The sequence below is a fragment of the Psammomys obesus genome, unplaced genomic scaffold, assembly GCF_907164565.1.
Source record: "Psammomys obesus unplaced genomic scaffold, mPsaObe1.curated_primary_1811, whole genome shotgun sequence".
Classification (NCBI taxonomy): Eukaryota; Metazoa; Chordata; class Mammalia; order Rodentia; family Muridae; genus Psammomys; species Psammomys obesus.
The window spans coordinates 67,980,410-68,006,823 of record NW_026585504.1 but is presented as its reverse complement, the minus strand read 5'-3'; the positions used below and the strand labels follow the sequence as shown (position 1 = coordinate 68,006,823).

Here is a 26,414-nt window from a genome sequence, read left to right as displayed (position 1 = left end):
GTGTAGCTGCGTTAATTGGGAACACGCCTCGGCTGCAATTGCAGCGTCTGGGCCCAGACTCCTCAAGCAGCTTAGTGAATTGCATCTCTACTGCATGGGCTCCATACTAAAATCAAAACTGCCTCATAAGTGAACCCTTTTTGATCCAAAACGGCAGATCCTCTCATTACTTAGTTTTTTCAGCCATGAAATTTATCATCAAAAGAGCTTCTCGGGTGTTCTTCTGGGAGAATGGGAATGATTAAGTGTGTTCTAGTTAACCTGACTTGGAAATAACTTTATGCACATAGCCGGCTGGCCATCAATCAGCTTATCCACTTGGTAGAGGCTGTATATTAGCACAGCAGTTAGCACTCAACGGATTGCTGCAGAACAGAGTTCCAGCTGAAAGTGAAAAGAAATTCAAGGAAAATACCAATATGCATTTGCATGACGGAACAGATGGAGGGCATAATATTGAATGACAGAACAGGAAAATGGAGAAAAAAATAACAAAGTTGTGCTTATTAAAGCATAGGAGTAAATACTTGGGAACAGCTCCTGCCAAGTGGTAGAGCCCCAATACTGAGCTGGATGAAACTACATACTTCATGGGAAGGGAAGTGGAAGAGTGCAAATTCATCAAAACTGGCTGGGCAGGGAGGCTCAGCCACAGGCTTGTACTTGGCCTTGTTGAACTGTGTTCACCACCAATCAATTCTATATTACAAAGACCACCCGAAACCACACCACACCTGCCCACCCTGCAGAACACAGTGGTTTCACATACATGTATTTTCTTACTAATGTCATAGACATATTTAAATTCCTGGGACTCAGCACACTTCTATATTTGTGTGACCTCTATGAAAGCATGAAAATAGAGATGAAGGAAGAGAAGTGATCTTTGCAAGGAATCATAAACCAACCCAAGTCCTGAAACACATGGAAAGGACATTGTTACCCCATCCAGAAAGTGTATCATAACCTCTTCTCAGTGCAATAGGGGCTCAATATTACAGAAGATAATATATACAAAGCATGTTCAGAAGCCCTTAACATCGCCTGTCATGGGGAAATGCAAATAAAACCATTAGGAGATGTTACCACATGTACACTAAAGCAGCGCCAGGCACAAAGGTGAGAACACCAATGTTGGTGTATTTATAAAACAACCAGATGACATATCTCCATACCTGTGTAGAGTATAAAATATTATGGCCTACTTGGAGAGTTTTATAAACTGTATCCACACAAGGACTCAGAAATTTCATCCTGTCATTCACCCAAGACAAATAAAAGCATTTATACCCCCAAAAATCTACATCGTAGGATGGCCATGGTGGTTTTATACTTTTAAATAATGGTTTTAAAAGGAGAGCAAGAAAAGAGCCCCACCCAACTCTGACATCCAATAAGCAGCTAACGATAAATAACTGCTGTTGTCCAGTTACTCAACCTTGGAACAATGAGTAAAAGGTAACATTGCACGACTAAGTTGTCTGCTTCTTGTGTGCTGGGAATGGAAGCAGAGTGGGACAGATGGGAAGGGTCAAAGCAACTCTCTGGAGATGATGGACATGCCGCAACACTCACCAAGACTCACCATCTGAATATTTTACTGCGTGCAAGTACCACCTCATTAATAAATCTCAGGGCTGTGATCAGGTAGAAATGACACTTCGGCCATGCAAAGACCTTACCAAAACCTCCTTCACTTAGGAACATGGCATCTGGAAGAGTCTACCAATGGCACATTCATAGTGAAATTGTAAAGAGAATGTGGAAAGGAGCTGTCTCAGGAGAAAGCCCACCACATCTGAGGCCTTCTGCCTTTAGTGTGATGAGAGCAGGACACTAGCAGAGAGCTACAGAGGAGGCCTTAAATGGGATGTGCTTCCTATCATCATATTTGGAGGCAGTATACACTGATGACTTTTTTAACCCTAGACTTTTGGTTTGTAAAATGTAGTATCACAAACACGAGGTGAATTTAGTTGCTTATAAAAGAAGGAAATTTTGATCTAGGGATACAGCTCAGTTGGAATGCTTACGCATCAGACCTTGGAATCCATGCTGCAGCAGTGCATAAAACTGGACAAGGTGACACACACCTGTAATCCCTACATTTCTGAAGGAGAAGAAGCATCAAAAGTTCAGGGTCATATATGAGTTCTTGTCTAAAGAAATAAAAATCTATAGTAAGAATAACTAATATATCTGGATGAGTTTTTCAGGGGTCAAAAGGTCAGAATGACAATAGGGATAGAAATCCCTATTAACATTTACTGGATAATTTCTAAGGTCTTTTTTTTTCCTTTTGGGAGGATCTCATTACATAGTACGGACTCTTAGAATCTGCTATGCAGCCCACAGTGACCTCAAACTTCTAATCCTACAGCCTCAATCTCCTAGTGAGTTTTATATCAGCTCACTTCCTGATTTTGCTATCTTTTTCCCTATGTGTAGCTATTTTAAACCTTAAAATTACACATGTGGTTCCTATGTGTGACCTACATGAACTTCCCACTGGATGGTGCTTTTCAATGTTGACCCATGGAGGCACATCCTTTGCTTTGGGAACTCCTGAGAGTGAATCAGCATATACCCCAGAAAAAGTTGCTACACAGTTTGAACCTTGAAAACTCTCCATTTACGTAGAGGAAATACGAGTAAAGCTGCATTGCCTGTATGGTCAGGTGGAAGTTCCTTCATACAGTAATTGATAGAGACCTTTAGTGTCCATGAACAAACATCTTTCTTTTTAAAATATTTTCTAAATCTAGAAAGTCCAATATATTTTCCATTGCACATACCAAACCAAGGGGACTTTGATCTTTCTGGCTGATTTACAGTGGAGTATATGAGAAAGTAGAAATAGAAGACAATTCAATTCAAGGTGATAAAAATCCAGGTCAAAACTCAATGGCATATTTTTATATAGTGACTACATGGAAATTAAATCATACTTCATTAGAGGTAATTAGAGTTTTTCATATATATTTAATGATGAAGTAATATAAAAATATTAGCCAGAGGAAAAAGTTGTAAGGTAGAGTTTATTAATAGTGCAAGAACACATAGAAAGCACAGTGCAAATGTCTTTAAGTGTTTGAGGATTTTTACATGAAAAATAGATTTTTTTTATAGCTTGTAAACAGAGAACCTAAAGAAATGGATGCAAATGAAGTACTGAGATACAGGAAAAATTATCCTTACTAACTGCTACTCTGTAAAGACGTAACTTTTCTAGTAGTATTTCTAGCATGAACCTAAAACCTCATTCAAGAATGTTTTCATTAGTCTGAGACATCAGCACCTCTCATCCCTTTCAAATTGGAGACACATGGTTCCACCCTCTTGCTTATCTGGTTGGTAGAGGTTACAAGATCAGTTAGAGAAAATCTGCTGAGGCTATATATCTAAATTCCAAGTCTTCACTTGCACAAACTGAAAAAGCACTGGTTTGGAGATGACAGTGATTTAAGGTTGTGTACAAGTATTAAAGATTCTGACACTTAAAACTCTGTAATGAGCACAAGGGGTTTACCTACATTACCAAGAGAATGGTCTACTCCACCAGTTCAAACACAAACATCCCCAAAGACAAATATATATATGGCTAATACAGAGACAGAGATAGAGACAGAGACAGAGGAAGGGAGGAAGCCCATGAGGGAGGAGGCTGGGAAGCAGGAAGAGTAAACATTATAGTAACCATGGAGTTTAAAATTATCTTTTGAACAGGTGGACAGGACTACCCACATTATTAAAGCATAATGATCAGTAAGCCACACACTATCTTTTTGGCAAGTGTTTCTTCCAGATCCCTTCAGACAACTTCACCTTCCAATGTCCAAAATGAACTATGGACACACACCATGTGTCAGTTCTAAGCCCCGCCACCCCTTGTCAGTTCCCTTTGCCTCCTTGAAGAGTGAAGCAATCCATTCCAATGCAACTTCTTGTTTAAATTCTAAAGGATGTTCTGCTGTCTGAACGTTGATAGTCCCTTATCAAAACATCAAAACTCCCGGGCATACTTTGGTATTTGTCTTCTAAGTATCAAAAATGATCACATAAAAATCACTCCCGTTCTCATCTACTTCTACAAATTCTCATGTGTACGCTTGTTGAAAAACAAAATAAATACAATACTGAGACCTGTATCTATATTATAAGTATGAACCCTTCAACTCATAGCATTTTAAGTCGTGAAGGCTTACCTAGACACATGGAGTGAGGAAGTCGTTGTGTGAAGCTGAATTTAAGAAGTATGATCTGATGTTCAAAATAGGATTAGAAGAGAATGCCAAGCTCCTTCGAGAAGTCGTATATCTGACATGAAAAACAGATCAAAATGCACTGACCTGCAAATGGGACTAAAATGTGCCGCGCAACTCCCCTCTACAAAAGATAAAAGAGAAAGCAGGCAGAGTTGACATACTGAGCTTCAGAATTCTGAGGGCGAGCACACTGATGTGTGGACTTATCTGTAAAAGTCAACATCTCTCTTAAGCTTTTATTCTGTCTCCAGTTAGTTGGAAGCTGAGTTAAAAATAATTATCTTCCTCTCTATGAAAGGTTACAGATCTTTGAGGATCTCTGACATAGAATTATCACCACGGGAGTTTCCTACAGAGCCATGAAGAAAAGCCATGTAGCTTTATAGAAGATAGAAGAATCAACCAGCAAATGGGATTCCACAGTCTTAGCTAAAAAGCAATTAGAGTTAGCAAAGTCATTAAAAGCTTTGGTGCTAAAGCCACTGTCTCCACACCATGCCCGGCCCCCACCCCTTAAGGGGATTTTCATTGGAATAAGTTCTCTTGGGAGCCCCATGGTTCCTGGGGCTTCCTTCCAATCCAAAGAACTTGAATACTTGCCGAATTTAGCTGGGAAGAAATTAGACTGGAAAGTAATTTAGTGTAAGGGAAAATAGCTTTAAGTTAGGAGGAAAGGTATACTTTGCAGGATCATTCACTTTTCCTTCCAGAATAAAGGGTGGGAAGTTACATATGGAGTGAGAAGTTGAAGTCTTGAGGCTTGGGTCTCCAGCTCTCCAGCTCCAAGTCAGGCAGGCTTGAATGCCTACAGGACTGTTTTCACATCTCAAAAGTAGCGATTGCATCAGCCTTTCCTACACTTCCCTACTAGGAAAATAACCTGAGACTTTCTCATTTCCAGTCCCCAGACTAGAGTCACAGAATTAGAAGAAGCTCCATTAGACAAGCCGAGAAAGAAATGGACTTAGCAAGAATCAGAGGACTAAATTATTTTTTAAAATGACTGTTGGTAGTTCTTGATAAATAGATGATTAAATTGCCTCTGTCCCCAGATCCCATTTATTTCAGGCTTTTTTTTTATTTAATAGTTTGCTTTAATGTAAGTAGATACAGGTAGAAAAGAATTATTGAATCAATAATATTAGAGTTTATTTTCATGACTCTCACAGTCTTAAAAATGATAGATGTGGTTGCGGCTACAAGCGGTTAAGAGTAGATTCAAGGAGTAATGCCACCCTCCCAGTGCATTCTCTAGCAGGAAATAGAGTTTCACGTGTAACTTCGGGAAAACTTGGAGCATTGCCAGTCCATTCCCATCAATGAAAGAAGCTGTGGCAGAAAGGAAGGAGAGTGTGACGCACACAGAAGTTATCTTCGTAGCAGGTTTCATCTCCATATTCCATATAGTACCTTCTCTCATAGGATTGGGATAAACACATCTTCTAGCCTAACCTTTAAAGAGGCAAAGTTGAAGGTGGTCAGCTAGCAATCCTCCTGGTCAAGGAAAGAGCCATTGTGGACGACACAGAACAAAGTTAGAATTCCATTCTCCTGACTTCCAACGCAGTGTTTCTTACTACTCATGTTCCTGGAACAACAACAACAAAAGCTAATACTATTTACTTTATTTCCCTACACTTAAAGTCTGTAGTGCCCAGATGTGTTCTGAGCAACAGGGTATACGTGTCACTCGAAGCTGCCAAGAAGCACCCTCTGCCTTAGAGGGCCAGAGCTGACTTGGGCTGTGCAGCCAAGACATCAGAAAGCAAACCCCTCAACATATCTGACACTAAATATCCATGAGTGATACAGAACAGAGGAGACGTAACACGGGATGAAGCTCTAGGAAGCAATAGATCTGGTAAGTTCTTAGAGGAAAAACCAGAATAGTTCATCACACTTACGTAAAAGTACCAAAGCCTGCACTAGGAACACAGCTCAGTGGTAGAGCACATGCCAAGGATGTACCAGACACTGGATCAATTGCTTTCACCTCTTAAAAAAATACAATAAATCAATTTCATAATAAGAAACTTAAATTTTCAAAAACCGAATATCCCACATCTGACTTTTAAAAATCGGAAGTGATTCAAATTACAGAATTTTTGTCTTTTAAAATACATGTATGTATTTTAGTAGTTTAGCACACATGACCTAAAAATCAAAAAAATATTTAGTCAGTATATTTACCCTAAAATATTATGAAATAAAAATTTGTAATTCCCTAGATCATCTTTCCCCATTTATCCCCTTTTATGTAGTTCTTAAGGAAGAATGTTTTGCTGCTGTGATCTCGGAAGGAAGTCATTCACATAGCAATGCGCACCTGAACTTGTCTGAAGAGATCAGCCAGACAGGTCAGTAACAGTGTTGGAATCATTTTGCATCACATCTCAAGAGTTTGTGCAGCAGAATTCTATTAAACATTTACCCACATAACATTTTCTCATACTTATGAACTATACATCAATATCTAATAATATCTATTTGATTTGGAACAATATAACAATTTCCAAAGCAGACTACTATAATTTTCCAAATAAATGATTTTAATTGTATAGTTTAACTATAATAATTGCTCATGTGTGAACACTGCAAAGTGAAGTATCTGCTAAAATATTCTATACACACGGTTTACAAGGTTGCCTTCCGTCAACCTAAGTTTGGGGGAGATGTGAAAACGATATTATTTCATATAGCAGAGATAGCCCTTCTTGGTTATCATTTGAAAATCACTATATTATTTATGATATAAAATTATAGTTCCATTTGCATACAAAGAGTAATGGTAACATGTGTATGTGTGTATATTTTTTGCATTATGAGGAATATGTCATTCAAGTCAGGACTTGTTTTGATCAGTAATAAAGGCATCTTGGGTCCCAGACTTTATTTTTAAAACTGTTAGGATTGGAAGAAAGAGATGCTGTCACCTGCTGGGCCACATTTGCACGGCACTACTTAAAGCCACCCTAGAAGAGGCCAGTGGGTCTATGGGAGGTGTCCTCCCAGCACACACCCACTGTGTGTGCAGGCATTATCTACCCTAAAGGTGTCTCACTACTAGAACTGGGGTGTGAGAGACTGGCATAATGATGCTAATTTATTAGGGACATTGCTGTGTGTAAGTGGACCACTTTGTCTCAAGCCAAGGAGGCTGATAGCATCCAGCAGTTATCTATGAACACAGTTTAGCAGAGTTTTCATAGGGTGGTGACACTTTAAATTCTTACATTGCTTGGTACATGGGTGTGCTATACATTCAAATCTAAAATCGTGAGCATTTTCTATACTGGCCATGCTCAAGTCCTCTAGAATTTTGTTTTTTACTAGATTTTTCATTTGTGTTCTAAGAAGTCCTGGAGATATGACTGCATATTTTAATTAGCAATACCCCAATTCCAAACTCCCCACCCCCTCATTCTACACAGCATGCCACAGCCCTCACATTGCAGTCTTCCCGAAACCCAGTCAGCCTGAATGCCATGCCCATAACTGAATTCCCAGTGCAGAGTTCAACTTGTTGGCAATACAAAAATGCTACACCATGCAAGAACACAGAATAGGGGGCCCTGTTTGTGAGATAAGCAATGACACACCTACCTCATCCCAACATTAAGTCTGTCGATAAAGTGTCCAGTGCCTAGGCCAGCCTCTGCTAGCTCCAAAATACTTTTTCAAAATACAATTGAACCTCTTTGCAGACAGAACAAGCAATATAACTGCACTACTGACAGAAACTTTCCTGTTGGACTAGATTCTAACTCTAATTTTACAGATGAGGAGGCTGAGGCATTTTCATTTTAATAAGAATTTTAAAGGTAAAGCCCTTTGCTCTTCTATGATGTAAATTTAATCTTGCATTTGAAATATGCTTTTTATACACCTGAACTGTAAGATTCATGGTAAGAGACCCATGTAATCTGATTTTGTTTCTCCTTCCAATTGGCTTTGGTTTTCTCATATTGTGGGTTGATGTATTCATTTCCATTCCAAATCCACGGCATAGTGCTTAGTCTGTAGAGCTGTCTTGATAAATGCACAAATGTTTAATTTTTAAAAATGAGCAATTTGTGCTTTTGGAGTCTTTCATGGGTTAGGTGTTGTGATGTGACTTTTCTCTTCTTTAAAAATGCATCTTCCTGACAACTCTAATGTTATTTCAATTTTACAGATGAAAGAGCGAGCGTCTCCCAGAGGTTGGGTGGCATCCCTGTCGTCATACAGCTAAGAATGGGACAGCTCATCCCAAATGTGGCAATCCCTACCTCAAGCTCAGGCTCTCAATTACTAAGAACACAGACCTCTGTGCACCGAGAGTGCACCAAGTAACCACTGAGCAAGGTGAACTGTTCTGTCCCTTGAATCTTATGGAAGAAGAGGGAGAAAGAAAGACATGGAGGGGACAGGAGTTCCACAAGGAGACCAACAGAACAAAAATATCTGGGACCAAGGAACCCTGCAGAGACTGATGAATCAACCAAGGATCATTCATGCAGAGGACCTAGACCCCCTGCGCATGGCAGCTCAGTCTCAGTGTGCTTTCCCCAGTAAGGGGAGCAAGGGCTGTCTCTGACATGGACTCAGTGTCCAGCTCTTTGATCATCTTCCCCTGGAGGGGAGCAGCCTTGCCAAGCCACAGAGGAAGACAAGGCAGCCAGTCCTGATGAGAACTGATTACTTAGGGTCATATAGAAGGGGAGGGGGATCCCCCATCAGTGGAGTAGGGGAGGGGCATAGGGAAAGAAGAGAAAGAGTAGGACTGGGAGGTGATGAGATATGGGGCTACAGCCAGCATACAAAGTGAATAAATTGTATTTTTACAAAAAGACAAAAAAAAAAGAAAGAAAGAAAGAAAGAAAGAAAGAAGGAAGGAAGGAAGGAAGGAAGGAAGGAAGGAAGGAAGGAAGGAAGGAAAGAAAAGAAAAGAAAAGAAAAGAAAAGAAAAGAAAAGAAAAGAAAAGAAAAGAAAAGAAAAGAAATTCCAAGTATTCTTGTAATGGAAGTTTTGGTTTCTTTGTAAACTCAGTTATGTTATGTAAATGTGTTTTGATTCCAAGTGAAGGATTTTAGTTGGGCTATAGTTTGTAGACACCTGTTAATTATCATGTGTGGGGCATGATCTGTGCCAGCTGGCAACGGCCTTCCACATGTGGCGTGGGAGGGGCGTGGTCTAGGACTCTGCAAGTATAGATATGACAGTGAGAAAGAGGCAGTGTGGTGTTTGATATGGCCTTCAGGGTTGGTGTGTGCTATGTAGCAGTTTGCAGAGACCAGAGACCAGAGACCAGAGACAGTATGGTGGTTTGGAGTAGAGAGATGGAGAGAAAACCTTCAGGGTGCAGCAGCATGGAAGAGACTGCTAGCTGCATCTGTGGTGGAGAGAGATTGGTATAGAGTCCTAAAAGAACCCCTTGACCTTAACTATCTGGGAGAAATAAAGGGGCCCCCTCTACTCACTAACCTTTTCTCTCTTCTTTAATATTGGAATGGAAGTAGAGGCCTAAACAGCCCAAATAAAGTAGAGTTTTAAAAAGACTGCTACAGGTAGCTTTCCACTACATATTCTTTTGCTTCTCAGGGTCAAAAGGGGAAGTTTGGGCACGGGGGGTGCTAGCCATTCCAAGGTGTCCATATCTTCCTCTCTAGAGACTGTGCATATGTTATGCAAACCAGCAGGTTATTCAGCCTGTGAGAGGAAGGATCAGACCAAAGAGTGCTAAACGATGCATGAACACTGTCTGGAAAGGGTAAGAGGAAAGAAAGAGGGGATTTCATTAGAAAACTGTAATTGACACCAGTATGAGAAATGGTGTGAGAAATAGTGAGAGAGAATAACTGAATAAAGAAATTACATCTTCAGGTATAAATAAATTTACCAGTAAATTGAACATGAACTAAGAGGCCACTGGCAATGAACTACCAAGGCATACATTACTAATTTTATTATGAGTCCTTGGGAGAAAGAGATAATTGTAGGAGTCTTAGCACATTAAGAAAACCTCTAAGGATCTGGGAAAAGAGTGAAGAATATAATGTGGAAAACACCAAATTTAAAATGTCTATAGATTATTTAAACAGTAAAATATGAATCTAGGTCAGAGTTCCAAACCTATAAAGCACTGAGGTAATATGAGTAAAGTTTGTCCAGAGTCATCAATATTATTAAATTCTAAAGAATACCACATCTTGGGAGACAGAAGCTCAAGAGTTCTAGTGTACAACTATGTAGTAGTTGTCATGCTTGAAAATGGCTAAAAAGAACATATTAGGGATTCTCACCTGAAGAGTAGACGATACAGAGACATAGAGACTAAATACTTTGAGTTCTTCATCCCTCAATATGGTCATAAGTCAAAATATTTCATTGTATACCAACTAAACAAATTTGATTGTTATAAAGAATAAGAAGCAGAATTTATAAAACCATAAATGGATAGATCCATGCATTCTCCATTGAGACATAGAAGGCAGGGTTACTAAAAGATGCATCAAAATGTTGTTGCTTTTTCAGGTTTTATGTTGATGTAGGAATCAGTTACTTCCCACAAGAACCCAAGAAAAGGTCCAGAAGATATTAGGGGCCACTTAACTCTTCCTGGGCTCATGGGGATCTGATGAATGAGTCTTCCCTCTTGAGAGGAGGACCTAATGAGGATCTAAAACTAGAGCCTGGGAAAATGCCCCGGAAGAGCTTGTAAAGAATGCTGAGACTGTCCTGTAAAAAGGTGGTGCATAAGGACTAGTTTGGCCCCTCTCACTTGCTGCACAGCCACAGATTTTAAAAGACTTAAATAAATTTGGAAGCAATGACTTTGTCTCAGATTCTGCTGCCAAGAGGAACTTCATTACCTCCTGGCTTGGCACTCAGAGCAAATTCAGTCTAGCTGACAAAATGAAGTCAAGTGAAATATTCAACTAAAGATTTCAATGTACTAGGCTTAGAATGATTTTTCTGATTACAAAGAGGGAAGCTTGACTGTTCATTAATGGAGCGCAGGTGTATGTGAATAAATGGAACAAAGAGGAAGGTATGCCAAAGTCAAAAGAAGTGCCTCCCACTAAACCTAAGATAGTACGCAGGAATTTATATGCATTTGTTCAAGAAATATCTACTGAGTTCAGGTCTACATTTTTTTTTCCAAAAATTGTGTGAACTGCTGCAAAGTCTACTGTAATCACTGAAAGTATGCTTGCTTTCAAGATTTATGCAAGGTGAAAGAGAAAAAGACATTTAAAAAATGGATGATAAAAATGAAATAAAAATCAAAGTTATAAAAGGAAAAAAGATAATAAATATAAAGGAAAAGGAAGAGATGCCTCTTGATCTTTACCTTCCTTCACACGTATTAACCTTCACCAATACTGCTTAATTGTTGACTTCTCTCATTCCTGTGAAAACATAGACTTCAATGGCAGATGCCCTTTAGAGAATAGAGCCTATGTGAATATTGGGGTTAGGGCTTTTTTTGGGGCCGTGAGACATCACTAAAAAAATCTAAACTCATATCCAGTTCTAGTCCTTGACAATCTCCCTCTTCTGTGATGCTACATGCTTTAGTTTCAGTAACACATAGCATGGAATTATCAATTTTTCTGGGCTAATTTTGAAAATATATTTCATTTCCCAGAGGGAGAGCACCTGCTTTTCTTCTTTACAAAATCATATTAAGTAGGACGCATGTGTCAGCAAATAGGGCTATTTATCTATAAGTAATGCACTCGGTGTAAAGTGTCTCCTTCAGTTATCCTGCATCTTGTTTTCAGCTCTGTCCTGCTCTCACTTAAATAATGTAAAGTATATCTTGAGCTAAATGAATTGGGAAATACATAATGTCAAGAAGTGCCTGATAATTTAATTAATGATTAAAATAGGAGCTCTTCAGTGCTTTTGCTAATCATAGTAATGTAATAAACATGACTATATCACACCAATATAAGTTTGTTACACTTGATTTAGAAAAGGACTGAATTTAGATTTTTAAAAGGCAATCAAACACAGCCAAAATAAATCAACCTTAATTTAGACTTCCAGTGACCAAGTCGCCTCTAAATATTTACTAATAATTTTTTCTCTGCAAAATGCTTCACATTTTTAGAGAAAAATAAAGCTCTATTCATTTATGTATTTATTGCTATTTGTCAATCTATCATCTATTTAGCAACCATTCAATTAAACAATCATACAGTCTGTTTGTCTGTATAAAAAAGTGATGTTTAAATAATGGCATATGTAATATTATTTTTACTGGCATTTTACTACTGTTATTTATAGAAAAGTTGTCTACCCAGGTAGCTTTCTCAGTAGTCCTTATATAAGAAAGCGATGGAGTCAAACTTCAACTTGTGGACTTCGGACTCTATAACAATAACCTATGAAAAAAATGACTTTCAATTCCCACGCACCACACTACAGTTTATGGGTTGGAGAGAAAAGCAGAGAGAGAAAACTCACTATGTAATTAAAAAGCTCTAACAGGTGAGGCTGTGCTGTCATCCTTTCCTCCAACTCCTCCTCTCTCTCTTGACCTCTTTCCTCCACTGTCTCATTCTGTTGATTATTAGTAAGGAACAACCCCCTGATTTCACTCACTTTTTTTCCTTCACTGTCTGATTCACTGAGGAGTATGGAGATGAGGCTGATGATCTTACTCTCCTGCTTCTACCTGCTGACTTTCCCCTGCAGCCATCATCTCAACAACAGAGGAAATTTTCAAGGTGGAGCTATCATAGGCCAATGCTCTTATTGCTTTGGGCCTCAGCAGGATTCTTATCAAGTATTCTGCTGTGAGTTAGCAGAGGCTATTTCATTCAGTTGTCTATTTTCTTCCTTAGTACAGACAAGATAAAATGCTACCACCCTGTTTAAACTGCCCTGTTTATCCTCTCAGGGTGACAGTAAAGGACAGTTCCTACCATTATCCTTATGACACCTCATTCTCACAATCAAATCAGCTTATTGACTTCAAGACCAACCTCTGAAGACAAGCAAAGGACATTTCTAGTCCTTGGCAAGACTGGAGATCTTTTTCAATCTCACCTTAATAAATAGATCCATCTGCTCAGAACTAACATTATTTATATCTGAAAATATTCCTAGATAGCCAAGTAAGTTTGCAAATAGAGTTATGAGAGTTTCCTTAGTATACTGACATTTTAATATAGTTACAGGGAGCTAGCATAAAGAGATTCATTCTCTGCTTTCAAGACCTAATCATAATGTCAAAAATAAAGTATTAAACACAGAGTAGTGTAGAGAACTCCTTTCCCAATGCCTGTCAAATTCCCTTAACCCTCAGTTTTACTTACCAGTTCACAGACCACGGCAATATACACATCTCCATTCAGTCCCTACCCACAGTGACATTTCCTGTGGTCCGTTCACGAGGCTTACCTTCAGGAGTTGTGTTTACAATGATCACAAGACCTGACGCTACCAAAGCATAATCATTATGCCGCTTTCCCAATGAAAAGATAGGAACTCATTTATAATGATAGTGTCTAGGACATAGATTAAAGTAAAGCTGGCCCATGATAGAATGTTTTTGACGGAATAAAAAACAGTGTACCATGGCAGCTCAGTTTCGAAGAGGGTTCCCTAGTAATGGGAAAAGGGACTGACTCTGACATGAACTCATTGACTGGGCTCTCTGATCACCTCTACCTGGAGGGGAGTAGCCTCACAAGGCCACAGAGGAAGATGATGCAGCCTGATGAGACCTGATAGGCTAGGGTCAGATGAAAGGGAAGGAGGAGGACTTCCCCTATCAGTGGACTGAGGGAGGGACATGGAAGGAGAAGAGGGAGGGAGGATGGGATTGGAAGGGGAAAAAGTGGAGGCTACAGCTGGGATACAATGTGAATAAACTGTAATTTATAAAAATTAAAAGAAAATTCAAAAATGAATGCCATCAGCTTAAAAACTTGTTTTAAAGGGGCAGGAGAGATGGCTTCAATCCGAGCCTGACAACTTCTGTTTGATCCCCAGAAGCCAGGTAGTGCAAAGAGAGAACTGACTCCCAGAAAGGCCCCATGACTTACACTGAGGCACATGGCACCATATACACATGCTCATAAATAAATAAGTTAATTCATTCATTTTAAATACATTTGTAAGGAAATGCCATTAGTATGGGCATTTATTACTACCTTAGCAGACAAAGTTGGAAATGTTTAAATCCTATTGACCTAATTTAACAAACAATCACTGTTCCTTTACGATAGAAACTCAAATGTACTCTTGCATTTAATTCGGGTCTAGAAGAAATCTGTGTAGCAACCAGTTTGTCAAGGGTTGCATGTGAGTGATAGTAGAAATGAAAGCATATAAGGAGGGAAAGTGATGGACAGATGCTCCTGCTGCTCCATTTGCATTACAGAGCAGAATGAAACCTTTGCTAAGTGGGACACTCTCTCTTGCCTCCCACGTGGCTGGGAGGCCATGTCAGAAAAGAGCTTGGCTGGGTGTATTCAGCTCTGCACAAGGAGACATGGCTGAGTCACACGTCAGCAGGTTCACACCCTCAGACATCCCTTCCCTCAGGACTGAGAGCTTCTAAAGTGCTTACTGTTTCCACATGAATACCCAAGAATTAATTGTGGAGTGTGCCCTGGCCTAAGACAGTATCTTCTTTTCCATGCTTTATTCAGATGGTACTCAAGCTGTGGTGAATATCTCTTCTTTGTTTGCTCTTCCATTGTGTAGTATTTACCCTTCAATACTAAAACACCCTCTTCCCATGGCTTTGCTAATTGCAATTTCCTTGCCTAATCTAGTTTGCTTTCTGTTGCTTGATAACAACAGTCTGAGCAGAAGCAACTTGGGAAGTGTTTAGTGGGCTCACATTTGCAGGTCGCAAGCCATTGATGAGGGAAGGAAGTTAGGGCAGAGACTCAAGCAAAGAAGCAGGGAGGATGCTGCTCTCTAGCCAACAGCATCCTGCATAGGGATAGTGCTGGCCACAGAGGCTTACCCTCTGCATCAGCCATTAATACGGTAAAGACACTCCTGATGGTTGTGCCCACAGGCTAACCTGATCGAGGCCATTCATCAGCTGAAGCTCATAGCCTCTTTCCAGGAGACTCTAGGCTGTGTCAAGCTGGCAATAGACACTATCCAGGACACTGCCCACCATATGTTTCCATTAACAAAGCTGGACACGCGGTTGAAGAAACTTTAGAAACAGGAGATTTACTAAAAATATCATTATGTTTTATAAAGGAAACTTTAGGAAGATGAAATTTGAGTAGAAGATACAAAGCCAAAGCAGGAAAAAAATAGATAGATCATAGTTATTCAAGCATTTGTCTCTGAAGTTCCTTGAACTAAAGTCATGAGTGAAAGGGAAAAAGAGAGGAGATGAGACAGAAACAGGCTCAACATTTGAAAGAATACCCTGGAGCTTTTACTCTAAGTGTTGTTCTCCTGAAACACAAAGTACATAAGTTGTCAATTTTCATAACTATAATTAGAGGAAAGAAAACAATTACTATTTTTAAGCAGCATTGTCCCAAAACGTGACCATTTAAACTCAGAGCCATCGATGCTTTTAGAACTCAGAGATTTAGCACAAAGATGTATCTAGCAGGAGAAGATTATATAATAAAAGCCATATGTTCTCATAATAAGAAAGCTTGGATCCCATCTTCCCAAACAAAATCCCCGGAGTAGTGGTGCTCAGACTTGGGAAGCTCCAGGAATTCCCTTCTCAGGTCCATCCCACCTCTGAGGATCCATTCAGCCTCGATTTTTCAGACAGCTGACAGAAGCCGCAGGTTCTCTTAGAGTGCAAGCACTAGCCTCCAATATTGTGTATGTGGTCAATAAATACGCACAAATCTGAGCGGGTTTCCTCCTACGTGTCATCACCACCCCAAACTGCACAAACGGCCCATGGTAGGCAATGCACCTTCAAACAGAAAGTTAACGTTAAAGACTTTGTCGGTTCCATCTCGTCTGGCGCCCCCTACCTTTTTGTGGGTACATTAAAATTTGCTAATAAAATGGTGGATTCTTAATATTTTTAAAGGAATGTTCTGTACATATGTACACCCTCACAAAATTTAACAACAGGGAAGATCAGGGGGTATTAAAACTAAGGCTCTATGAAAAGGTCTTACAGAAATCACGTGGCGTGCGTGCATGCATGTGCACGTGTAGGAGAATTTGAACAGAAGAGCCCCGTGCAGGTGGCAGGTGCTGTTGCTCCCCGAAAGCCCTTTACTAAGTGAAAACCACAGTGGTATTCATAGGTCACCTCCTTCTGAGTGAGCGGCTCATCAGGGAGACCCCAGAGGCACACCACACAATAAAAGCTGTTGCCATGAGAGGCTCTTGATTGCCTACTGTAATTTGATGACAAGACCAACTGCTACAGACACCACTTGTTTTAAATACAAAACACAGAGGAGCTAACCAAGACTGGCCAGGAAACTCTCTCCCTGCTGTTAGCTTTCATAGTATCAGAAAGTATGATGCAGGCTTCATCTCTCCAAGCCTCCAGAGACTATAGCAGAAGAGTGGACAGAAAGTGTCCAAGAGCTGGAAGATGAAGAACAGAACTGTAAGATACAGACTTCTGAGCACAGCAGGATGGTTACACACAGCCACAGCCCCTATGGTTACTGGCCTAGGACATGCTCAAGATCAAGGCTGTCAAAGTTCCAGCACGTGTAGCCGAGGGGCCTCTGAGACCCCCACCCTTGTCCAGGAGCTATCAGCAGTTGGTGCTTGCTGAGTGAGGGGGAAAAAATAGCACTCTCCTTTGACTGAACCAACTGGTAAGCTGCCCAGGGCCTAGAGGCTGGTTCCATACCTATTTGTGTATGGGACACACTAGGTGAACTTAGAGGGTTATTATCCAAAAAGGCAGGGCAAGAAGTTTGGAGAGTGATGGAGATGAGGTCACTAGGGGAAGTTGAAGGTAGTGGATAGATATGATAAAAATAAAATGTATAAAAATTAAAGAATAAAGAAATATTTATCTCCAACTTAAGAAAATGACTAGGAGTGGTACGGGGGGGGGGGTGCTCCTTCCAGCCAGCATCACCCTCTGCCAGGAGCTGGCTGCCTACCTTCCTTGGCCCTTGAAGTGACGGTTGCTGGTAAGCTTTGGGCACAGTACACCTCCCGGGTCTGGATCCCACCACCGCAGATTGGTCCTGTCTCATGCCAAAGTGGGTCTTGTTGCTCCAGAAGAAGAGAGACTTGGCATTCCTTCCATTCAGAGGTTCTCCAGGAATACCTGTTCAGTTTGATTTGTTTAAAAGAAGAAGAGGCAATGAGGAAAGTATACAGCTCTGAAGAAAGCAGGCAATGACATCAAATGTGTATGAAAATCTCTTTCTCACTGTGGAGAAACAAGAATCCTGGCTTTGCAATGCTAAATCCTTGTTATTTCCCACAGAAATAACAGGCAACAGAATGTTCCATTGTAGCAACAGACAGCACAAGGTGACCAGACTGAAAGGAGGAAAATAAAGCAAGTGATGGGTGTGCCTCAGTGTGAAGTAGGAGAGAAAGAAGAATTAAAGGAAAGATCTGGGAACACAACAAGGCTAATAAATGGCAGCTGAAATTGTTACTAGGAGTCAACAGACAGCCTTCCAGACAACTGCATGCAAGTTAGCTTTCTTTTTCAGTTAGCAGAGTAATGTATCCTCTTGCAGATATTTTGTTTTCAAACATGCCGAAGTGGACTCTAACATCTCAATCATGATGTAGAAACCATTTTCTTCCCATTTAACACCTTGACACTGGGATAAAGCAATTAAGATGAATTCATTAAAATATGTGTTACATGTTTATTAAAATGAGTTAGCACTGTGCATGTCACTGTGTTTCAGCCAACAAGGGTCTTTCAACACAAGCAGCATGAGGTCACTTAACTGACTTAGAAGTTGGTCTCCCTGTCTTATAACTGATTGTTTAAGAAACATTTCAAAGCAGATAAAGCTGAAGTAGTAAAATACAATAGAGTTTATATGCAATTTAGAGAAAACAGAACTATCAACAATCATACACGGGTTAACATCTTCAGACATAATTTCCTTTTGGGGGTAACTGCAGCGTTCCTCAAGCCCAAACCATTACTCTAACCCACCACATTCTCATACATACCCACACACTTATTACCTTCAGGAATAACAAAGAAAACCTAAGAACATTCTAAGACGTTAGGAAAGATTTCTCAGGTATGCTGTTGATTGTTTATAATGGAAATAAAATGTCATAATCATACATGTCAGTAAGACCACGCTTCATTTCAGAAACGAGTGTGAGATTGAAAGTCAAATGGCAAATACGAAAATACCTAAAAATCTTGTTAATGATCAAACCTGCAAAGTGAATGGCATCGTTCTAAACAGCTTGAAAGCCCAGAATCATTAGTCCATGAGGAACTCATTCTAGAGACAAAGATATTCACGACCCTTCCAGGCTTGCTGTAACTGGATTTTTCTCCCTCATCCTTATTACTTCACTTCTACATGATTTCCTCAGGCTTAAAGAGCTCTGGACAAGGGACTGCTGGGGAGCAGGTTCAGCTGTGCAGTGTGAGGACCTGAGTTCAGGTGCCCAGCTCTCATGTAAAAAGCCCAGATGGGTGGAGACATGAAAATTCCTGCAGCTTTCCAGCCGGCCAATCTAGACAGATATGAGCTTCAGAAGTACTGAAGGGCTTTGTCTTGAAAACAAGGCAGAGAGGAAGTAAGGAAAATACCTGCTATCAGCCTTTAGCCACCGCATGTACACACACACACACACACACACACACAACCTTACATGTACACATACATACTACACCAAATACTACATACAAACGTGTACTATGCACAGATCAGGGCAAAGATTTGTTACAAAGAAAGAATTTAGAGTCCCAAGACCTAGCCTTCCTCCTTACAGGTGATGACAACAGCATTCTTCTAATTTATTGGGCAGCAGAAAGATTGAGAGGCCAGGTCTCCCTAGATCATGAGGCAGCACTTCTCTAAAAGACTATCTATAAGTAACCCGTTCCCAATGTCTCATCCCACTCTGGTCACACAAGTGGATGACTTGGCTCTGGTCTGTGGGACACAGGTCACTGTTCATGGCAAAGTACAGTGAGGTGGATAATGGACTGTGGGACCGTGTTATTGTTCAACTCTTCTCCCTCAGGGGCTCTTCTTTCTTGACTCTCATAAGACGCTAGCTACAGCATCTGACAAGCCAGTAAGAAAGACAAACAAGAGGTGTAGTATGCGCTGTGGTATAGACCAGGATTTACTTAAGAATCTCACCAACCTGCTCTGTAACCTGCCTGGCCACTTAGTAGTCGTTCAGCTCGATCAAACTGTTCTGTAGTTCTAATTCCCCATGTAGAAGATGCAGATAATAACAACAAGCATTGAGCTTGTCATACAATAAAAGTTAATCCTCCTATTCTTTTCTCCACTTTATCTCTACTTCATGTGTGTGTGTGTGTGTGTGTATTCTTTTTTTTTTTTTTTTTTTTTTTTTTTTTTTTTTTTTTTTTTTTTTTTACTTGAGACAAGGGTAATTGTATTCCAGATTTGCTTTGAACTCACACTTGTTTTGCAGCCAAAGATAACCTAAAACTTTTGATCCTCCTATCTCAACCTCTGGAGTACTTGAGTTATAGCAATATAGCATCATACTTGTTCTATGCATTGCTAGTGATTGTGCACAGGGCTTCACACATGAGAGGCAAGCACTTTAGGCAACTGAGCTGTATCCCTAGTCCCCTGTCTCTTTATATCCTTCTCTTTGTATTTGTCCATTGTTTTCTCACCACACACACACACACACGCACACACACACACATTCCTGAGGATGTCATAGGTTTCACTGACAGTTATATATTAGGTCTTGCCTAGCACTGTACCCTATATGCTCCAAAATTGTCCTGCCAGGTAAAAGGTGCCCTCTGCGGCAATAGTGGCACAACTGTTGGAGGGCTATCCAACCACTCTCTGATTTGATTTGAAGTCTATGCTATAGTGCCTGGAATTCATGCCAGGGCCCTAAGGGGAACCTACTGTTGTTTTAAAAAAGTTCATCTTGTCAAACTAACATAAATGTTTGTGTATACCCATAGATTTGTGCTGCTGGTGAGAGAAGCTTATTTTAAAATGGCTGGTGGTTCACCCAAAGACCAGTCAAAGTCATGAGAATAACAGGCTGTGAGGGTTCAGCACAGATGAGACATCTGCATCAACCACTTCAATCTTAAAGTTCATGCAAACCTGAAGAACAGAGGACAGAAAGGATGCTAGAGTGAGAGGCTGGTGAAGGGTGCTCTCCTTGGACAGGACATGGCTATTGCACACATAACTCTAAGCCGATGTGGCTACTGAGAGACCTGTGCAAAATCAAGCTAGTTAAAATCCCAGCATAGATCAGGAAGATGTTCACAAGGCCCTACTCCAAGTTGAGGAGTCATTGGTAGTTGCTGGCTGCTGAGAGAGGGAGTGTGACCTTTCATCAGGGCTGTGGCCACCGGTAGGGCGCTATTCCCCAGTGGTTGGTTACGGGAGGAATAAGGCCATTGAGTAAGAATAAAGCCTGCTGCTAAACAGTGTGCATGTGTGGCTGGGCTACTGCTGGAAATGGACATTTCCAGACTTGCTTTGCCTGAGACCTGCCAGGACACTACAGGAGCCTGATGACATCACAGTGGGTGATGAGGCATGAGCCAAAGAGGAGCCAAAATAACAGCCTGCAATCTAGGAACCAATGGAGTGCTGGTCTGAGGGTATAAGGGAACATCCTCTTCCTAAAATAAAAGAGACTGCTTTTGCCACTTGCTTGAGTCCCAGGATCTGTGCCTTCTCAACCCTTCCTCCAGAGTCGAAGGGAGAGGAGGGGAGAGGAGGGGAGGGGAGGGGAGGGGAGGGGAGGAGAGGAGAGGAAAGCCTAAAGGAAGTTGGCAGGGAAGAAAACGTTGAGGTAGATATGATCAAGACACATTGTATACATGTTTAGAACTACCTAAGGAAAAAAATCTAAAATGTTTTTAATATAAAATGTCCTGGATTAAATATTTTTTAACGCCACATTCCCATTTTAGCAATCAAAGTGTTGAAAAGAGCATGGAAAACAGTTTAGCACTATTGCTAGTCAAACAGGAAATAGGTTATTTTGTAAAAACTGCTTTTTCAATTAATTTTTCACAACCCTGTAATAATTAGCAATGGATAGAATTTGCAAGTCATTACAAAGAAAAATAAAAAGGAAAGCTTAACCACTACAGTTTTACATAAAGAAACAAAATCTGTTTGTAGCTCATTAACTACAAAGGCCCAGCCTCCATTGTTCTTGTCACTTGCTAGTGACAAGGGGGGGGGGGGCTTTGTCATTTTCCCTGTTGTTTCCCATCCCTGAGAAAACACCAAGTCAGCAAGAGGCAAAAAAGAGAAAAAAAATGCCCAGTAAAGGGCTTATGCTCTTTTAAAAATGTGAGTCATTTCAGTCTTTGCTCATCTCTTTTCACTCCATGTTTTCCAAAAGCCTCAGTTATGTTTAGTCACAAATCACCCAGCAGCGTGAAAACTGAGTGCCCTGAGCCTCACTAACCTGAGAGAGAGCGCCTCTAGGATCTGACAGAATAAGAAATGAAAGGAGTAGTGTGCTCAGCTAAACGATGCTCGCTCCTTTAGAAGCACTCATGCCAACAGACCCGGCAAGGGCTGGCTCCCCAGCCTGCGACCTTCTCCTTAATGGCTGTGTCTGTGTCAAAGACTGGGCTTTGCGGACGCCTGTCTCCACCCCCAGGGCCTTTCAACACGTCCTCTTGTTGCCATCCTGCTCAGGAGGGGACTTTGGAGTCTTAGAAACCAGAATCCATATCCTCTGGGGAAGTAACACTGCTGTGAAAATGGACATGGAGAGGCCTCCCATGCACCAAATGAACACCAAAGAAAAAAAAAAAAAACAGTGAATTTCCATTCCCCCTCCTCTGGCATGTCTATAGATCAATTCGCTTTTTCTTGTCCATCTGGCTGAAGAGAATAAACATGGAATTAATTTATTTGGGCTGCTATGGTGTCAGGATAAATACTCTAAATAGTAAAAATAGGAGCTAACATTTATTGCGCTTATTCTATGGCATGATTTGTATTAATGGTGAAGGCACAGTACTTTAAATTATACTCTCAATAATCCTATAATAAAAATATAATTTACAATTACATATGAGATAATGGGCATGAAAACTAACCTTTTCAATGTCACATACATAAGTGGTAGAGAGGAACTCAAAGTAAAGTGTGTTTGACTCTGTTGTAACAGTGAATGGGAAAGCTCACTCTGTTAAAACTGAATCTTTGCTCAGTAAACCATAGGTCTCTGCTTACCTGGCTACGTCAAGAACCAGCAAGTGCCATTACTAGTTGGAGGAATTATATTCTGGACTGAAATACAGATATCCTCCATTGGTCCTTCATTGATGTCTGTCCAATAACATTTTTCAACATCAAGACAATCCATCTTCTAGTCACACATAAACATGGCTTTATAATATCTACCAACTACTTGTTTTTTACTCTGACTGCTATAGCTTCACAGGGTTAAATTTTAAAACTTTAGATAGAGGAAAGATAGTTACAAGGAGGAGGAAATGAAAACCAAGCAAAAGGCTTTCTAACTGAAAACTCAAATCTCACTAACAGTTGACAAAGACATGTTTCTAGAAGGAGAGTATCTTTTAAAAGAAAACCGGAAAATCAAATCCTTCACATTACTCTCTTGTTTGTTCTTTTTGAGTGCATCAGCCATCACTCTTGTGGAAATGACTCTGTGGCCCCTGATGTTAGGAAGTGAGCACACCTCTAGTCATTCTAAAACCTCAACAACATCCAAGGAGGGAAATGTTAGGACTCCAAATATGGGCTACATGCAAGGAAGACAACTCTTAAAGCAGAGATGGGAGAATGTAAGATCATACACTGGAGACTGAAGCCAGCAAGTACCTGAAAAGCAGCCTCTACCAGGAACAGAGATAGGCCTGCTCAGACAGGAGGTTTATCTCTAGCACATGGTATGTCCACACACCCTTTCCTCAGCAATGGAATTCTGACTTCCAGCTCTGTGCATGCTGTGAGTGATTTCAGACATCAGGGAGGAGGACAGACTCCAAGACCCAGGGAGGATGTTTGTCTTCCAGTGAGACAGGCAGACATCAGGGCTTCAGCATCTAGCATGGCATTATACCAGCAAGAAAGAGAGATGGACAGAGAGAGAGCCTCATCAAGAAAGACCTGAGTCCTGAGTAAAAAGAGGCAGAGAGCAGAGAACCAAGAAGACATCGATGCTCTCACAGGTTGGTGAGCATGCTCAAAAGTCAAGCTTGGACCCTAAAAATTGTACAGAGGCCACTGTGGTGGACCCAAAACCAAGCTACCCAGAGAACCTTGCCAGCTAGTATAAGGGTGATGATTTCCCAAAGACAATAAGCAATTATAAAGATGAAGTGGTTTAAGTAGGATCATGAAAGAGGGGAATGAAGAATATGGATCAGTAGGGGAAAGAGATAAGGGAGAAAGTTTTGTAAGCCTGGAATAGCTAAACTGCAGCAGTCCTGGTGAGAATTGGAGAGAAGCAATTGCATTCTTGATGCTCTTTGAAGGTGGAAACACCTTTCTAATAAGTTAATCACAGGATGGAAGAGAAAAAGAAGAGTGACGAATGAGGAAAATTCCTTGCCACTGAACACACAGAAGAAAATGCTCCAGAAATATACCAGGGGGACATGAACATGCATTATAACTGAGCAGTTCAGCCCTTTCCTTTCTGTTTATATCCTAGATTCTATTTTCTAAACCCATAAAGCCATGCCTGAAGCCTGTTATCCATTGGTGGTTAATCAGCACATCTCCATCAGACATAAAGAGTAAGATAGGATTTTCTATCGTTCTATGGTACTACATGGAGCCTAAAGAACTGTGTAATAATAATATTAACAACAACAACAGCAGCAGCAACAGCAAAAATAGGATACAACAGTATGGGGCTAGAGAGCCAGTTCAATGGTTAAGAGCACTTACTGCTTTTATAGACGACCCAGGTTCAATTCCCAGCACCCAAGTCAGGAAGCTCACAAACACCTGCAGCTGTAACCACAAGGGATACAACACATTCTTCCAGCCTCCTCAAACACCTGCAGTCACGTGCACACGCACACACACATGCACACACATGATTAAAAATAAGAAATGGATCCTTAAAAAAACAGTAACAGGAGAACATGAAGCTGAGAAGGAGGAAAGATGGGGACACAGGAGGGAGCGGGGAAGAAGTGATAGATGGCTACGATCAACATGCACTGTGTAAATAAATATTCACTACTGTAAAAGACGCGAATGCTAACTCAAAGAGCACGCTTTTAAGTGTGGAAATACATTTCCCATACAAAATTGAAGAGGCAAAAGATCTAGGCTGGGACAGGACGATCTGACGTCCTGGAACTCAGTAACTGTAGCAGCCTGGCTTCCTGAGTGATGTCTAATTCGAGGAATTCTGTAACTAAACCTAATCCCTCTGTTGAGACACTAAGGGGGGGGGGAGTTTTAAATTCTCATTCTGTGCACAATGAGAAAAGCTCTCCTAAACGAACAAAGTCAAAATTAGAGAAGAAGCGTTTAGCAATGATTCTTTCAATATTTCCACCATATCAATGTATCATAAAGGGAGTCTAAGGGTCATAAGAGGCCAGCTCCACCACAGCCTCTGCCCTTGCACAGCTAAGCACTGAAGCTTTCCTCAGGCTCAGGGCTGCAGGAGTGTGTGCTTCCTCTCTCCCTCATTGAATGGCTGAGATGTGAAGCCAAGACCATGGGATAGAATCTTAAGTGATTTAATGATGACAGATTGATAGAATAATTGCATTAGTTAATGGTCATGTTTTGATTGAGTACATATAGATTTGCAAACACTCCTGGAATTGAAACCCTGGTGAAAGGTATTCAAATTAAATGTGTGTGTGTATTAAAAATTAGTGATCTGCAGTGTGACTAATTTATGATAATGTCTCTTGTCCTTTGAAAGTTGTAAATGCACTTGGAGAAGAATTAACTTGTCTCCCCCACTCCGCAATGGACCATCAGCATAAGGGAACTGGTCAAGCTTTTATGCATTTTATGCTCTAGTAATTTTTTATTGGATAGAGTGAGCTATTGATTACGGAAAGCTACTCTGAAGCGCAAGGCTCCGTGCTCCACAGCAGATGGCTTTGCTAGCCAAACTCCACATATGTATTATTAATAGACTTCTATCGCTATGCACAGCACTTAACAGTACGTTAACTTCCTCACACTAACTGGGGAACAGCTCCTCTGTCCAGGAGGACTCATGAAACCACATTCGCCAGTAATAGATCCAATAAAACAGGTGCCAATATCCTGAGGACATAATTTCAAATTCTTAGAAAACTTGTTTCTTTTCTGAAACAGTCTCTATAGTGTTCCAGGGTTCCAGGGTATGGCTCCTTTACTTCTCAACTGCCACAGAAATCGCTTTAGTTTAAACAACTGAAACAATGCCTTCTTAAAGGACCCATTAATCCATCTGACAATCTTTATTGAGCTTGTATTATGTGTGGGGGTGTTGGGTGCACTGAGAGAAATCAATGGGAGAAGATTTAAAAGCTGTGATTGGTGATGTGTGTTAGAAGCCAAGTTGTGAACAAATCCAGACTGTGATCTCACTCTTAGTCCTATCTGAGGTAATGCTCACAACCAATGAAAACAGAATTTGTTTTAATCTGGAAAATGTGCTGGAAAATCAGCAGAGACCATCTGAGACCGCACGAACTCTCTATAGTCATTGCTGTCTGGGGTAGTTTCTACCTAATCATCTTTATTTGGATAATTTCAGGTGCTTTGAAAATGCCTTTCATTTCTTTGCACACAATATTTGGTAACTGTATGCACGCAATAAAGTATACATGCGAGATATTTTCTGGATATCTTTCTGGTACCTGAGCAATCATTCATCCAGTGTCTAGTGAACATTAAATATGGGTCAAATACTCTTCTAGCTGCCTTGCTCTTAGCAGGGAGAAAAGGAGGATAAAAGAGAAGGAGGGAAGGAAGGGAAAAAAAGGGGAGGAAGGGAGGGAAGGAAAGAAGAAAGAAAGAAAAGGGGAGGAAAGA

The 26,414-nt window shown here is 40.6% G+C and overlaps 1 protein-coding gene across 1 annotated transcript in view; it reads right to left on the bottom strand.

Annotated features, from left to right (window-relative positions):
• Thsd7b (thrombospondin type 1 domain containing 7B) overlaps positions 1–26,414 on the bottom strand; it is a 565,744-nt gene that overhangs the window by 491,903 nt on the left and 47,427 nt on the right. The window contains exon 4 of the mRNA XM_055603283.1: positions 17,340–17,509. Within this exon, the coding sequence (XP_055459258.1) occupies positions 17,340–17,509 (170 nt within the window). The remainder of the gene's footprint in view (positions 1–17,339; positions 17,510–26,414) is intronic.